Source organism: Protopterus annectens, chromosome 3.part0 (genome assembly GCF_019279795.1).
Source record: "Protopterus annectens isolate FY-2018-M chromosome 3.part0, PAN1.0, whole genome shotgun sequence".
NCBI lineage: Eukaryota > Metazoa > Chordata > Ceratodontiformes > Protopteridae > Protopterus > Protopterus annectens.
In genome coordinates this window covers 116,211,708-116,228,060 of record NC_056731.1, presented here as the reverse complement: position 1 = coordinate 116,228,060, position 16,353 = coordinate 116,211,708, and the positions used below count along the sequence as shown (strand labels likewise).

General features: G+C 40.8%; 1 protein-coding gene across 2 annotated transcripts in view; it reads right to left on the bottom strand.

Annotated features, from left to right (window-relative positions):
• Nucleotides 1-16,353, bottom strand: part of MRC1 (mannose receptor C-type 1) — a 1,874,292-nt gene that overhangs the window by 990,691 nt on the left and 867,248 nt on the right. For both annotated transcript variants that reach the window (XM_044064625.1, XM_044064626.1), the window contains exon 15: nucleotides 16,004-16,148. In XM_044064625.1, coding sequence (XP_043920560.1) covers nucleotides 16,004-16,148 — 145 coding nt within the window. The remainder of the gene's footprint in view (nucleotides 1-16,003; nucleotides 16,149-16,353) is intronic.

Sequence of the window (16,353 nt, the reverse complement as noted above, 5' to 3'; positions counted from 1 at the left end):
TTTGAATGGAGTTACATGTATCAGTAACATATCTAAATGTGACTGTAGATTCTTTTTATAAGACCCATTGCTTCTATTACTAATGGAACTGTCTTATCTTTCTTCCACATTGCTCTCATTTCTGCCTGCAAATCCTGATATTTTATGACTTTGTGTCTCTCAGTATGCAAGACACTGTATTCACTGGGAGTAGCAATTTCAGTGATCAAGGCTACTTTCATCTTCTTTTCATGAACCACTATATCTGGTTTTCTCACATCTTAGATTCATAGATTCATAGATTAGTACTAGGCTAACTGCCCTTGTGGGCCATTTTAAGCCTAGCCAGTTACCCCATGTGAGAATCAAACCCTGGACCTTGTGTTTATAAGGTAAACACCTTAACCTCTATGCCATTTTCCCACCCCAATCTGTCTTTTGAACTGTTAGTAATGGATGATCCCATGTGATGTAGCCTTCATCGTTTTATGTGATGCTTTGTGGATCTTGTTTCCAGTGTTTTTTCAGCTACTTCAATATTATGTTTGCACAATCCCCAGTGCAACAGTCTTGCCACATTATTATGCCTTTCATTATTACAGTCCTTCTGCTATTAGTATGTCACAACCAAAAACAAGGTGTGCAACTGTTTCTAGTTCTGTTTTACAAAACTTACATTTGTCTGTTTCGCCTACTTGTTCAATGGACTTTGTAAACCAACATGTACGTAGTCCACTATCATGGGCTATCAATATTAACCTTTCATCTTTAGGTTTGAATTCGCCTCTCTTTAACCATTCCTGCATTCAGTCCTGATCAACATGAGGTTGTTCCAGGATTTCTATACTTGCAACTATATTTATGCATTTTCCACATTTCTTGCCTTCTCATCTGATCCTTCAACCTTATATTCTTTCTTTTGTTTTTTTGGCACATTCAGTTGCTGCCTGATTTTTATCTACTTCTGGTTTAATTTCCATTCTCACTTGATGATTTTTTGCTTCTGCTCGACTAAGAAGGGAAATCATCTTAGATTTATTCTCCTCATGTTTCAAAGCTTTCACTGTGTTTGCATCTTGTGAGGTCAGCAGATATGTAGTTCAACATTGCAAATGTAATCAATTTCAAGGAGGTCCATACCTCCTTTGGAAAGGGTAATATATTATCTGGTATGCACTGATTTTTATAAATCATTTCATGAGCATGAAGCATCCTTCTTGTTTTACTGTCCAGTCTATCCAAAACTTTTGGGGCCAGTCAATCACTCCAAAACTGTATGTTAGGACAGGAAGAGCAAACTGGATTATAGCTTTTACTTTGTCCCTAGATGTCAACACTGTTTTCAGGATTAATTTAAGTTTTCAAAAATACTCCTTATTGAGTTTTATTCACATTTGTTCATGTTTTATTGTCAATCCTTCATCAATTCCCAAATATTTATACACTCCCTCTTGCTCAAATTGTTTATATCACACTCTTGTTCAAAACTGATGTTTTCTTGGTGCCACAGCTTTCTTGCTTTAAAGGTTGCTTTTGCAAATTTATCAAGACCAAATGACATTCTTATATCATCTGAAAAGTTTTGACTACTTGCAGCTGTGCTTTCAGTTCCTTATTTGATGAGCTATACAGTTTTAATTCATCAATAAAGAGAATATGAGAAGTCTTTACACCTTTTTGCTTTCTGAGAGTCAAATTATAGCCATGACCTAATCTATTAAGCAGACAGCTTAATGGGTTAAGGGCAAGACAAAAGAGCAACAGTGACACAGAGTCATGCTGGAATATCCCCCTTTGCATTTTTATCCCTGGAATAATAATTTGTCCTTTATCATGGCTTAACTGCAAAGTGTTTTGCCACTGTTTCATGGTTGTTGTGATGTAGTTTATCAGTGTAGAGTGTATCTTATACATTTTTAAGCACTCTTTTATCCAAGAATGTGGGATACTGCCAAATGCTTTTTTGTAGTCTATCCATGCCATACTTAGATTCTTCACCTTTTTTACAGTTCACCACTATGACTTTATTCAATAGCAAATGATCCTTTGTTCCATGTGACTTTCTTTTATTACCATTTTGTTCTATTGCCATAATAGAGTTTTCTTCTAAATGACTATAAACTCTGTCAGCATCAATTCCAGTGTATAGTTTATACGTCTTTGGAAGGCAAGTTATTGGTCTATAATTTTTAGGGTAGCTTGCAGGTTCACTCTTAAGAAGGAGCATTGTTTTTCCTGTTGTTACCCAGACTGCTGTCTGTTTGGAGTGTGCATATAAATAGTTCTTACTCATGGCTAAATTTTCCTGCAAAGATGTTAATATTTTTAGCCAGACTGCACCTTGGCCTGGGGTATTCCCATTAGAGGCTTTTCTTAACTTTCTTTCAGTCTGTATTTACCTCATCCCATTTCTTATCCTGTACATTTGAACTTCTTATTCTTTCTTTGTAAAGCCACCTCTGAGGTGGCACCTATGTCCCTCATGGACAAGGCCAGTTGTTGCTGTTCCCAAAATTGCTCTGCTAACAATGACCATCTGACTATGCTCAATAAAAGTACTTGTGTTTTTACACAGCTAGGTTTGTAACCACCCTAGGGCCATTAGTCTAGTAGCCTACTATGAAACTATGCAGGCCTACCAATATCTTCTCTCCCACATGGCCTGCTGATGTTATTTACTATAAGTTGACCTGCAGTCTTGTAAAAGTCAGACTTATGCCACAGCATTTGCATAAAGTACTGTGTTCTGTAGTCTATGTACTTAGACAGGTAGGGGTTCTGTTCTCAATGCAGTCAAATGCACGCGCGCGCGCGCGTGTGTGTGTGTGTGTGTGTGTGTGTGTGTGTGTGTGTGTGTGTGTGTGTGTGTGCGCATATAGAGAGAAGAGCAGAAGTGTGTATCCTACAGTTACTGTTCCATTGCCATGGATTGACAATATTTTGATGCTTACACATGCCTAGAGATCCATTTCATGCAGGCCTCCCAAGATCTTCTCGCCCACATGGCCTATGATGACATTTACTATAAGTTTACATGCACTCTTGTAATATTCAGACTTGTCCCGAGCTGCTTCCGTAAAGTACTGTGTTCTGTAATCTATGTACTTAGGTAGGGTTTTTGTCTCACTGCAGTCAACACTGTGTGTGTGTGTGTGTGTGTGTGTGTGTGTGTGTGTGTGTGTGTGTGTGTGTGTGTGTGTGTGTGTGTGTACTCTTGCTTGACATTACAGACAACCTTTTACACCAGCATGTGGGACACTGTTATTACCATATTCTTCTCAACAGGCATTGTTGGCATCATCAAGTATAAAGTGTTGTATGAGACATTTCAAGGCAGATTTTTGCCATGGTGCTTGTGTAAAGTACTGTGTTCTGCAGTCTGTGTACATCTATAGGGGCTCTCTTCACATTGTAATCAACTCGTGTGGTTGTGTGTGTGTGTGTGTGTGTGTGTGTGTGTGTGTGTGTGTGTGTGTGCGTGTGTGTGTATCTGTGCGCATTCCTGATTCACCTTACAGACAGCCTTTTATACAAGCATGTAGGACACAGTTATTTGCATATTCTCCTCAACAGACACTGTTGATGTCATCAGCTGCATCAAAATTGTGTATATACAGTACTCCCACCAGGGCAGGGCCAGAGAGTGGCCTGAAGACCAGGCCAATGTCACCTAATCCTATGAGAGACAGATTACAGCAATATGGTTTTTAATCTAGCCACATACATCATGGCACGGTTTGGAGGCCCTGTATTTCTCTTTTTTACATCTGATAACTGTCCTGGAAGAGGTCATTGAGGGCATGCATTATGACAACAGTATCACCCTGTAGAACTTGACCAGCTGTAGGCATTTCGCACAAATCCACACTGAGGTATTTAATCAACACTGTCATATATGGCCATACACAGCTATATCATCAAGTGGGTAGACCAGTGTTTCGCATATGTGGCATCTCACCATGTTGAAATGTGTAAAGTGACCTGTATCTCAGGATCAGTGATCAGGTCAGCTAGGCCCTTTCCTGTCCATTATTTAAGTGATGGACATCACAGGTTATATACAATTTTGTGTCCAAACAGCTGCCTGAAGACCTACAGACTGTGGGCAATCATTGACTCCAACTGTGACATATAATACATACAGTATCAACACATACCAAACATTGCTGCCACAGCCATGACAACACCTGCAATGTCAAGAACACATGTGGGAATTTGTTACGTTGGAAAAACAAACACACAACCCAAGTATAATGTGGGCATCACACCCTAAAATCAGCCCAATAGGTATGTGAGTGTCCTGGTGTACAAAGTAAGTGGAACATCCACCAACATGTGGTCACAGTGCTGACTACTCCCCTGAATGTAACACAAGTGCTGGGTATGTGAACGACATCTATATCAGAAGCCAAAATACCTTCATAGTTCCCAGCCTTCATCGCACCAATAACAGAATACAATGCACCCTTCTTCATCTACCTCCCCATATACATCTTCCATTGATGTGCAACTGAAGTGTAACACCTTTGTCATACCACACTGTCACATGCCTTATCGACCAAACCTAGGTATTTTTTTATGGAATATACGTGAGTGTCTGATGATGTGGAACACCAATGAAGTAGTTACACCAGATGCATTTGTGTTACCTGTTCTGCTGATGCACACACTACATACATGGGTGTTTCACAACATTAATGGCATTGGTAACATTCATGACAGTGTCGATTGTCCCATATATATATATATATATATATATATATATATATATATATATATATATATATATATATATACATATGCCATGCACACCAGTCAAATAGCCTGTATTGCTCATAATGCTGCATACAGGTATAGCAGTGTCCCTCCTAATGCCTCCAGCAGATGTTACAGTGCCAGGAGAATGTGAGTGGTTACCATCATACAGTGTGGATGTATCATTAATAGTTGTTCAGGTGTGGTTGTGCAGACATCTATCACTCTAAATCACATATGTTATGTCAGAGGCATGGGATTACTGGTGGTATTATTCTGATATTGTCCAAGATTGTGGTTGCGTCTTTTAATGTTGTCCATGAGCCTTTACCTATGCCCCATCTGCTGGAGACCTCTGCTGAGATTACACTCTTGTTCATACACATCAGTTTGCGCAGCTTCACAATATGCACCCTACCACTATTTTATATAACATCCCCGATAGACGTCATCTGTATTATTCATGTAAGGATGCTCATCTCACACAGACATCCTACCTATTGTTATATCACCTTGTGTGACAGTCAAATAAAACACATTTTCACTGTACAGTCCCTACTGTACTATGTATATATGTGACTGGTTTTGCTGCATCAACCACTTTCCATTGTCATGGCCTTATCTGTGTACATTAGGTTGTTTCACCTGTCCTCTTTCCCTGTGTTCATTCCTACAATTCATCTGTGTATCTCTATTAAATACGTGCATTTCCCCTGAGTGTTCATGTACCATTAAAGACCACTGACAAAGCTTCAGTACAGAATGCCAGGAATGGGATATCAAATATTCGCACTGTAGATAGACTGTCCTATACTGTGTTTAGACCATATGCATCACATTCATACCTCTCAACTATCCAGATATTCCCAGGATGTCCAGATGTGTTCTATATAAAATTTGTGGCTTTTTGCCATATCACTGGGATATCTCTCGACTGATGTCACTCAATATTACATATATTTCAGTTCAGACTTCTCAACTGTCCTGATGTTTGCAGAATGTCCAGTTTTTGTTTCATATTTTTGACATTTTCATCATAAAATTTTGGTTTTCTTGCAAATCACTGACATGTCATTGTGGATTGAAGTCATAAAATAATGACAGACATTTGAGTTTCAAACTTCATGCTCTTTAATAAATTTATGCTGCTGTGAAACTTGTCATTCTATCAACTTTCTAAGTTTGTAAGAGCAATATTAAAATCTGTCCCTGTTTTCGGGCCTTTGTCCCATCATTATTTATAGCTTTGTCCAGATTCCTTGCTCTAAGGGGTTGAGATGTATGTCTGAGTTTCATTCTGCTACATTTCTATGACACATCTGTGTCAAATATGTCCCTATTTCTGGTTATGTGTCCCTGCATTATGCTGGCCTTTGTGCAGATGTGTTGAACTAACAGATTGACAGCTATCTGTGAAGCCCTTGTGATCATTGTAGCATTTCACGCAAAACTGCAGACTCTAAGTGATCTGTTTTCAACACTATTGCTATCTGTGTTCACTTACACCTTTTCCTTGCCAGCAACACTGTTGCCAGGCATGAAACCTAGCTCAAACAAGGCATGAATATGCATTGTGTGGTGGTGCATGCTGCTGCTCACTGTGCACCACCACTCAAACATGTAAACTCAGTGTACGCTTTGCGCGGAGCCTACACTCAATATCAATCTACTACTACACAGCCTACACTCAATATCAAAATAGAAACCTATATCCTTGGTGATATGAACATTAACTGGGCCTCTCTAAACACTGAAACCCCATCCATTTACAAATCATACATTACCTAACTCAGAACAACCTCCTCTCCCATACCAAACACAGTTTTTGCCCTGGCCATAGTACCATGACTGCACTCCTTTCCTTTCTTGAGACCATCAGCCTAGCACGTGCATGGGAAAATATGCATCATCACTGTTTTTAGATCTATCTAAGGCATTTGACACCATCTCCTACTCCTTACTCCTCTCCCACCTCTCATTCTTACACCTTTCTCCCTCCCCCTTACCTGGTTCACCAGCTAGCTATCCAACCCCCAACAAGCAGTCCAGTGGAAAGAATCTACCTCATCTTTCCTACCTACACAAACCGGTGTTCCTCAAGGCTCAATACTTGGCCCTCTACTCTTTAATATATGTATCAATAACTTCCACCTCTCCATTCCCGAAGCCTCTGTTATCCAGTATGCAGATGACTCCACCATCATCTGCTCTGCCTCTTCCCCCTCTGAACTACTACTAAAAACCCAACTTGCCTTTTCCAAAACTGAATCCTGGATGCAATCAAATCACCTTGCCCTTAACACCAGCAAAACAAAACTAATGGTTTTTACACCCACTAGAAACTCCACTTTTGACAAAAACCTTTTCTCCATTATAAGGTAAAATAACACCCCTCTTGAAATAGTTCCCAGTACCAAACTGCTAGGCATCATCATTGATGAAAACCTAAAGTTTGACTCCCACATACACTCAACTATTAAGAAAACCCATCAAAAAAATTGGTCTCCACTACAGACACAACCATTATCTCAACCCTTCCTCCTGGTAAACACTTGCATCTACCTTCCTCCTTCCCTCTCTCATGTACGGTGCTCCCTTATTCTCCATCCTCCAACTAGGCCTACGTCCCAAACTTGAGTCCTGCTACCATAAAATTTGCAAATTTGCCACAACACCAGAAATTCATCTCATCATTGCCACTCCCTACACACCCTCAAATGGTTAGAACTGCCCACCTACCTCAGATATCTGCAACTTACCACCACACACAAGCTGATCTTTAAACCAGCTGACTGACCTTTCCTATCCACATCCCTAATACCCTACACACCCTCCCACGCCCTAAGATCCGAGAACCAAAATCTCCTACATGTATACAAACCCTCTCATTCCCCCCTGGCCATTTACTGCTATCCTGCACCATAGCTAAACTATGGACCTCTCTCCCCACTGCACTACGCAACATGTCTAACCACAACAACTTTAAGACCCACCTGGTCTCCCACCTGTCCTCCAAATGGGAATGCCTCTCTCATGCTCCTGCCTAACCACCCCCCAGCTCATAGATCCTATTCTGTCTCTCAAAAATAAATGTATATCTCTATATCTTACTGAAAATGGTGAAATTATCTATTAGTATCTGTCACTCTAAAGTATACTATTCTCTCCCTTTCTTATCATTCTTCATTTTTCCTTTGCAAGGAATGTTACACAAGAAACTATGTTTTTTTCTGTTTCTGTTACATTCTTAATGTTCTCTATTATGTAACATCACTTATTTACTACTATTATCATTAATGTAAACTTTTATGGAGCTTTTGTCCCCGGGCCTCCACTGAAAATGGGTAACCATGATCCAGTGGGCTCTCCCGGTCAACAAATGAAAATAAATAAATAAAATAAATAAATACACAGATTCTATTGAATCCTGGAGTATGTCTTAAGTGATTATTTAATAAAGTTGTTTGAAAAACAAAAAGTAAAATACTCTTTTTTCTGCTTATTGATTTTAATACTAGTTACAAATTTCTATCAGTAGTATTATTTTAATAGTTATGGACTTATGATTTTATTTTTAGTGTCAACAGATGAAAATAAATACAGATGTTCATCGTGTTTCACTGTTGCAGTCATTACAATTGGGTTATCCTGCTGGCAAGGCTACCCTCATTCGGCCTGAATTACAAAGTCTAGGTCCGGCGTCGGTTGCTGTCGCCTCTTCCCTGACGTCAGTGCGCCAGGGGTATAAAAGATGCAGCCAACGCCATTTTATTCCATATTTCTTGCTGCGCGGTGCCTGAAACAAGCAGTTCGCAAGTGCCGGTCGGCCAACTCCTGAGTTTTTCAAATACGAAATTCAGATTCGAAGTTTTCATTAAAGCTAAGTACCCCATTGGGGAAACTTTTTTCTTGCTCCAGACTGATGTCAGAAAAAGTTAATAATTGTATTTCTTGTGGGAAGCAAATACCTCATAAGGATTTTCAATCTTACTGTATTCCTTGCCTAGACCCTGATCATAACGTTGCTAGTTGTCGGTTTTGTGCTAGATTTAACCAACGCACTATTAAGCGTCGGTACGATTTTGCATTCCATTACTTTGACAGACGATTTAACTATATAATGCCGTTGGATCAACCGACTACCGGAGTATAGAAAAAACGTAAGGAAAAAGAGAAGGGCAGGCATCCGAGATCCAAAACCGATGACGAGGCTTCTTCTAGGCCTGTCACCGGTTCACCGGTTCTCAGTGAGGCACTTTTGCAGCCCCTGACGCCGGATACCTCAGAGCCACAGGCCACTTCTGACTCCCACGTGGAGCCAACTAGGCCTCTGGATATTCAAGTATTGGACACTCGGAACCTATTCCCTCAGATGGGTCTGGAGCCGCTGAGCAGGCATCGGCTTCTGAGGGTGTTTTCAGGCCTACACAGCTATATGTGAAACCTATTTCAGCAGCAAAGACAAAGACCAAAGCAGCTCTAAAGACAAAGAAACAAGTATAGCATTCACCTGGACAGGCCTCCATGCCTAAAAAACTGATGCTCAAACTGGCCGAAGACCTTATTACTTTGATCAGGGGATCCCATCCCCCTCCTGATAAGAAGCCTAGGCAAGAGTTAGAATATGAATCTTCAGACCAGGTTTCCAGTTCCTCTGATTCCTCCTCTGAACAGGATTACCCTATTCTTCCTTATGAGGATTCTGATGCTGAAGAATCTATACCTTCAGCCTCTCCTCCTGAGGATTATTCTTTTGGGGAAACTCTGCATACTATGAGGGAGCATTTCCACTGGGAGAGCCAAGATTACTCAGAATCCAAGAAAAGGCTCCGAGACTTCCTTTTATTACCCCAGCACAGGCCCCTTGATATCCTGTCTGTTTTAGACATTGTAGATGATGTATTTTCAGAATCTAGTCTTTCTCCAGACTCTCTACCGCCAGCCCCTGTTAAACCAGACAAATACTATAGGGTTCCAGATTCACATAAATTTCTCTATAAGAACCCTGCAGCTGACCAAGAAACCATCTCTCAGGGTCCCAAGGGGGTCAAGGCTTCTTCTGCAAAAAACCCTATTCCCTCTGACAGGGATTCTAGGGCCCTAGACAGATGGGGAAAAAAGATTTATACCTCTACTACCTTGGTGGTAAGAGCCTTAAATTGCCAATTCCATATGCTTAAGTATCAACAATATCTTATGTCCTTGCTTAAACAGAAAATGTCAGCAAATACAGAATGTGCAGACAATAAAGAAATGCAGGATTTATTGCATGCAGCTGAACAAGTTGGAAAGCATACTTTGCAATGTGGCTTTGATTCTCTTGAGGCCTCCTGCAGGGCCGCTGTTACAGGTTCTGTCATTAGGAGGCATGCTTGGTTAAAAGAACAAAATCTGCCTGATCATGTTAAAGCAAAACTATTAGATGCTCCTTTACAGCATGATACTTTGTTTGGTGTTAAAGCAGATGAGGTATTGAAGAAAATGGAGGACAAAGCTAAATCTATGCAAACAGTCAAAGATTTCTTACAGGTACAGCCTCCCAGATTTAGCAGGAACTGGCCCACAAAGAATTGGTCCTTTCCAGTATCAGATAGACCACAAAGGGGCAGGTACAGATGCCCCAGAGGCAGATCACAGCCCCAGGGTTCATACAGGCCTAAACAATGGGGTGCTTCTACCTCCAAGAGCAGAGAGGAAAAATCACAGCCATACAGGAAACAGTCTCAATGACTTTCCACTTCCAGCACCAAGCACTTACCTTTTGGCAGCCCCTTTGGGGGGAAAACTAGCACTTTTTTCACAAAATTGGCAAATGGTCACCCAGGACAAATGGGTTCTGAATATAGTGTCACAAGGCTACAGGTTCCACTTTCACACCCTGCCAAAGCTAAACGGTATGCCAAACCTGCCACGGAATCAATGGGCAGAGGCACAAAAACACGTTTCATCCCTCATGGACATGAGGGCCATTCAACAAGTGCCAGAGCAAGAGCAGGGACAAGGATTCTATTCAAGACGCTTCTTGGTACCCAGAAATGACAAAGCCTGGAGACCAGTACTGGACCTGTCTATTCTAAACACATATCTGGATATTCCAAAATTCAAAATGTTGACTCTACAGCAGCTTTTGCCCATGCTGGGCAAGAAGGCTTGGCTTGTGAACTTAGATCTAAAAGAGGCATACCTGCATGTGCCAATCAGACAAACATGCAGAAGATACCTCAGATTCAAGGCTGGCTCAATGCACTACCAGTTCTCTGCACTGCCCTTTGGCTTATCTACTGCACCCAGGGTTTTCACAAAGTGCCTGGCACCAGTAATTGCATTTTACAGACAAAGAGGAATACGAATATATCCTTACTTGGACGACTGCCTTATACAAGCGGAGAACAAGGACATTCTACTATAGCATCTGGCATCTGTAAAGAAATTGCTAACAAGTCTGGGGTACACAGTAAATGAAAAGAAATCAAAACTCGTACCCTCTCAAGAGATAATATTCCTGGGTGCAAGCTTAATTACAACTGCCCAGATGGCTTATCTCATGCCAGACAAGCACAAACAACTGACTACTTATTTCAAAATGTTGGCAACAAAGACCCAGTTATCTGCACGAAAAATTCTGCAGGCTTTGAGTTTCATGGCATCCTGCATTCTGCTAATTCCATATGCAAGACTGCATATGAGGAAACTTCAATGGTATCTAAAAAATGTTTGGACTCAACATTGTCACAGCCTGGAAACAATAATTAACCTCATTCTCTGCCTGCAATAGGAGTTTCTATGGTGGGCAAAAGCCTGTCACCACAACACAGGACAGCCATTCACCTTACCCACAGCCAGGCAGACATTGACAACAGATGCATCAGATTATGCCTGGGGAGCCCATATGGCATGAAGATGTATTCAGGGCATATGGTCCGCAAGTCAAATGCTTCTACATATCAATCAAAAAGAGATGCTAGCTGTTCAGAATGTCCTGACAGCCTTCAAGGACCTTCTTCATCCAGGACAACTGCTAATAAAGACGGACAATACCACAGTCATGTGGTACATAAACAAGCAGGGAGGCATGCATTCCTACCCCCTCTGCAGACTATCCATAAACTTGTGGGATACAGCATTGACTTACCAAGTACATCTGCATGCACAATTCCTGCCAGGAAGGACAAATACTCTGGCAGACGAACTGAGCAGAAACCTAATGGATCCCCATGAGTGGAAATTGGATCCACAAGTATTCAGCATGATAACAAGGACCTGGGGATACCCAGACATAGACCTCTTTGCCTCCCCTCACAACTACCAACTGCAAAGATTCTGCACAAGGACTTATCACAAGCTAGCATGGAAAGTGGATGCTCTGTCTTTCAACTGGAAAAATCTAACAGTATATGCTTTTCCTCCTCTGCCTCTCCTCTCCAAGGTACTCCTAAAGGTCAGACAAGAGAAACTCAATAGGATACTGATTTCCCCAGCCAGCACTGGTACCCAATCCTAAAGAGCTTGTTTCAATGCCCACCTAGGACATTACCTCAAATCCCTCACTTATTGACTCAACAAGACAGTCAGATACTGCACAGCCAACTAAAGACCTTAAACCTGGCAGCATGACGGATAATGTAGCCTCTCAAGGCACACCCCTCTCTAAAGCTGTGATGGATGTTATTTTGGAGGCCAGGAGGCCTAGCACCAGGAAATCTTATGCAGAAAAATGGAAGAGATTCTGTGCTTTGAACCAGGCACAAGATTTTGATATGACTGCTCCAAATATTCCTCAGATTTTTCAATACCTAACTGAGATGCTGGAGAAGGGCCTTTCTTTTTCATCAATTAAAATTCATGCCTCTGCCATTTCAGCTCATTATAATACAGAACCACCTATTTTTTCTCATCCATTACTAAGGCAGTACCTCAGAGGGGCCAAAAACATAAGACCCCTCCTAGAAGAGCACCAATGCCTGCATGGGACCTAAACTATGTCTTGGAAAAACTTACATTGACTCCGTTTGAACCAGCCTCTGCAGCTGATATCAATTTTTTATCCTGTAAAACAGCTCTGCTCCTAGCAATAACCTCCGCTAGGCGAGTCTCAGAGTTACAGGCTCTCATGGCTGTGGAACCCTTTATCATTTTCCATCCTGATAGGGTTTCTGTATTATAATGAGCTGAAATGGCAGAGGCATGAATTTTAATTGATGAAAAAGAAAGGCCCTTCTCCAGCATCTCAGTTAGGTAGGGAGGGTGACCTAATGGTTAAGGTGTTTGCCTTACAGAGTACAGAGTTTGAATCTCACAGGGGATAATTGGCTAGGCTTAAAAATGTCTCGCAAGGGCAGTTAGCCTAGTATTAATCTATGAACCTATTTACACCTAAGGTAGTCTCCAGTGTGGCCCTTAACCAAACAATTCATTTGCCTACCTTTTATCCAAAACCACAGAATAAGGGTGAGAGAATTCTGCATTCTTTGGACATTCACAGACAGCTACGCTTCTACTTGGACAGAACCAAAGCTATCAGAAAGACTGAATAGCTTCTATTGTCATATGTAGCAACATCACAAGGAAGGCCTATCTCAAAGCAGACTATTTCAAAGTGGATAGGCCACTGTATTCGTTTATGCTATTCACATCATGGCAAATCAGTGCCTAAGGACATTAGGCCACATTCAACCAGAGCAGCAGCCACTTCAGCAGCCTTCCTCAGAGGAGTACCAACCAAAGACATCTTAGAGGCTGCAACTTGAAGTTCAGTGCATACTTTTACAAGCACTATCACTTACCTCTCTACTCTAAATCCAGGGCAGGCTTTGCCATTGCAGTTCTGCAGGGCCTGATAGCCTCCCCTAATCCTATTTAGCACCAGCCTCCCAACCTTAGCTTTGGGATTCAACCCAATTGTAATGACTGCAACAGTGAAACATGATGAACATAGTACAGTTGTATACCTACCATAAATGTAGATGTTCGAGTGTATTCACTGTTGCAGTCCAGGTTACCCTCCCTCCATACCCTCTTTCTTTGCTGGGATTTATCTGTACTTCTCTATCCTATACAACCTATGTGGTGTATTTGCTTGTAGATGAAGGAAAAGTTGTTTTTTGCATGCATGCTTATTGGCATAATTTAGCCTACCATTTTTGGGGCACCTGACATCTAGGACAAGAAAAACTGAATAAAATGGCGTAGGCTGCATTTTTTATACCCCTGGTGCACTGATGTCAGGGAGGAGGTGACAGCAACCGACGCCAGACCTAGACTTTGGAATTCAGGCCAACTGAGGGTTGCCTGCCAGCAGGATAACCCAATTGTAATGACTGCAACAGTGAATACACTCAAACATCTACATTTATGGTAGGTACACAACTGTACTTTACTTATAAACTATCTCTTCTAGAAAAATGCTATTTTTCTCTGCAAACATTGTAACCATCTTCCACTTTTCATATGTTTTGTTAACTAAGAAGCACATCTCTTGCCCAGTAATACCAATATTTCTTCTGAAAATGCCCTGAATGCATCAAGACATGTGATGTGCCCCAGATTCAAAATCTCACAACTCATGGTAAATGCCTACTGCAGGAAGATCAATTACAACAATGGTAAGAAAATATAATTCAGAGACAGACTAGGCTGCAAGGAAGAAGGTCTCACTATCAGCTCAGTAGTATATCAATGAATCGCACTTTTGGTGACACTAGTGCTGTCAGACCTGACTGTAGTAGTATTCTCCATAGTGGCCCCTGCATCTCATTAAAGGCACTCCCCTACAGTCACTCATATACATACTCATATTCAGCTGCTTATGTGCACCACACATGCACACACACACACACACACACACACACACACACACACACACACACACACACACACACACAAACACACACAAAATCCCTTCCCACAGTTGATCATCTGTCGTTTAATGGAGTTCACCTTTTCTTCCAACAGTGAAAAACTGACACAGCTGAGCAATTTTCTGAATCGCTTGGCAGCATAAATCAGGAGCCGCAGGTATCTCTGGGGTAGAGCATGTGGATAGTTAGCATTATCTGCTCCCCCAGACTGCCAGATTAGCATTCAGCTCTGTCTGCAAAACTGCCCTCTGTACTGAGGCTCCTGCTGGTGGAAATCCTCACTATTCACATGATCTAAAAAAGGGAAAACAACTGTGTTAAGATTCCCCTTGTATTGCATGTCTGAATCCTAGACTTTGTAACATTGAAATGAAAGGGAAAAAAAAAACAAAGTCATGCCGGGTATTTGTGTCATGGAATATCAAGAAAGAATATGCTCTACACCATTCCTAGCCACATAATTGCTTTACTAACAATAAGGATTTAGCCTTGAGTTGAAGAGTATTGTATGATTCGATCTCCAATGATAACCTGTTTGTTAGGCATTCAAGAAATAGATGTCAAGAAATTCAACTCAAGAGGTGAATCTTTATGTCCATATCAAGGGTACATAAACAGAGAGTTATGGTCAGATAGTCTTGATAATATTTCTCTGTAGTACATGGAAACTCCAAAGCAATACTAGTTGCAAGGAAAAAAAGTGTAGGAGTGCAAAGGTGATTTACAGTCTTGATAGCCATAAAGCTTACCACTACCTTGCAGCCAGAAGCGAAGTGTCCCTTTGATGAATGAATGTCTTTAAAAGCTGTTAAGCACTTCAGTCTGCCACAATATTTTGAGTGTCTATGTGTTTTACAGCTTTTAAAGCTGTTATAACATATCATTGTTCTGTGCGGTTGACACTGGCCAACTTTATCCTCTAGAACCATAGTAGAGGGTAACAGTGCTAAAAGGTGCTTCACAAAACTTTGTAAATCACTTTTCTTATGAGTGGTGATTAAACAGTTTTTTTTTTTTTTTTTTAGGAATTCAAAGTGCAGTTGCAGAACTCTATATACTACATATAACTGCAAAGCTACTGTATATATTAATGCTTTAACACAAGTGTAGTCTTTGTACTAAATTAAACAATGTAGTATATTGTTATGCAAAGTGTAGTTCTGGCACATTATAGATGAGTGAACTTTTCCAAATGGAATTTTGCTGATGTCATGAAAGTTAATATTTCTGCCTATCACTAAAGGATTATGAATTTTGTCAGTAAATATTTTAGATGCTGCAAATTCCATGCATGCTAGATATATAGAGCCAGTACTTCCAAGCATACTAGAACAGCACCTGCGGTCACTCCTTTTTCAAACATGCAGCTTTATCCATTCATTTACATTACCCACATGGATGGGGATACATACCTTTCTTAATTTGGCAGATCCAGTCATTAAAATATTCACAGTGTCTGTCATTCCAAAACATTCTTGAAGATGGTCTGAGCTCTACACAAAGCTCTATTCCATGGTGATTGTTTGGTTCGCCATAATTCCAGTTAGTATAGTCCATCTGTGGTACAGACAGGATAGAAATGAACATAACAATAAGAGATATGCAGATTGACAGGCAGATTGAGTGGCAGTGGTTTACCTTTTTAGATCTGCATTTCATGAAACACAAAACATCCATTTAAAAACAAAATAATGTTGTTTTTATTGGTAGTCATACCATTTCTTGAATATGGTTTATCTTAGTAGGTATCATCCTACCTTAT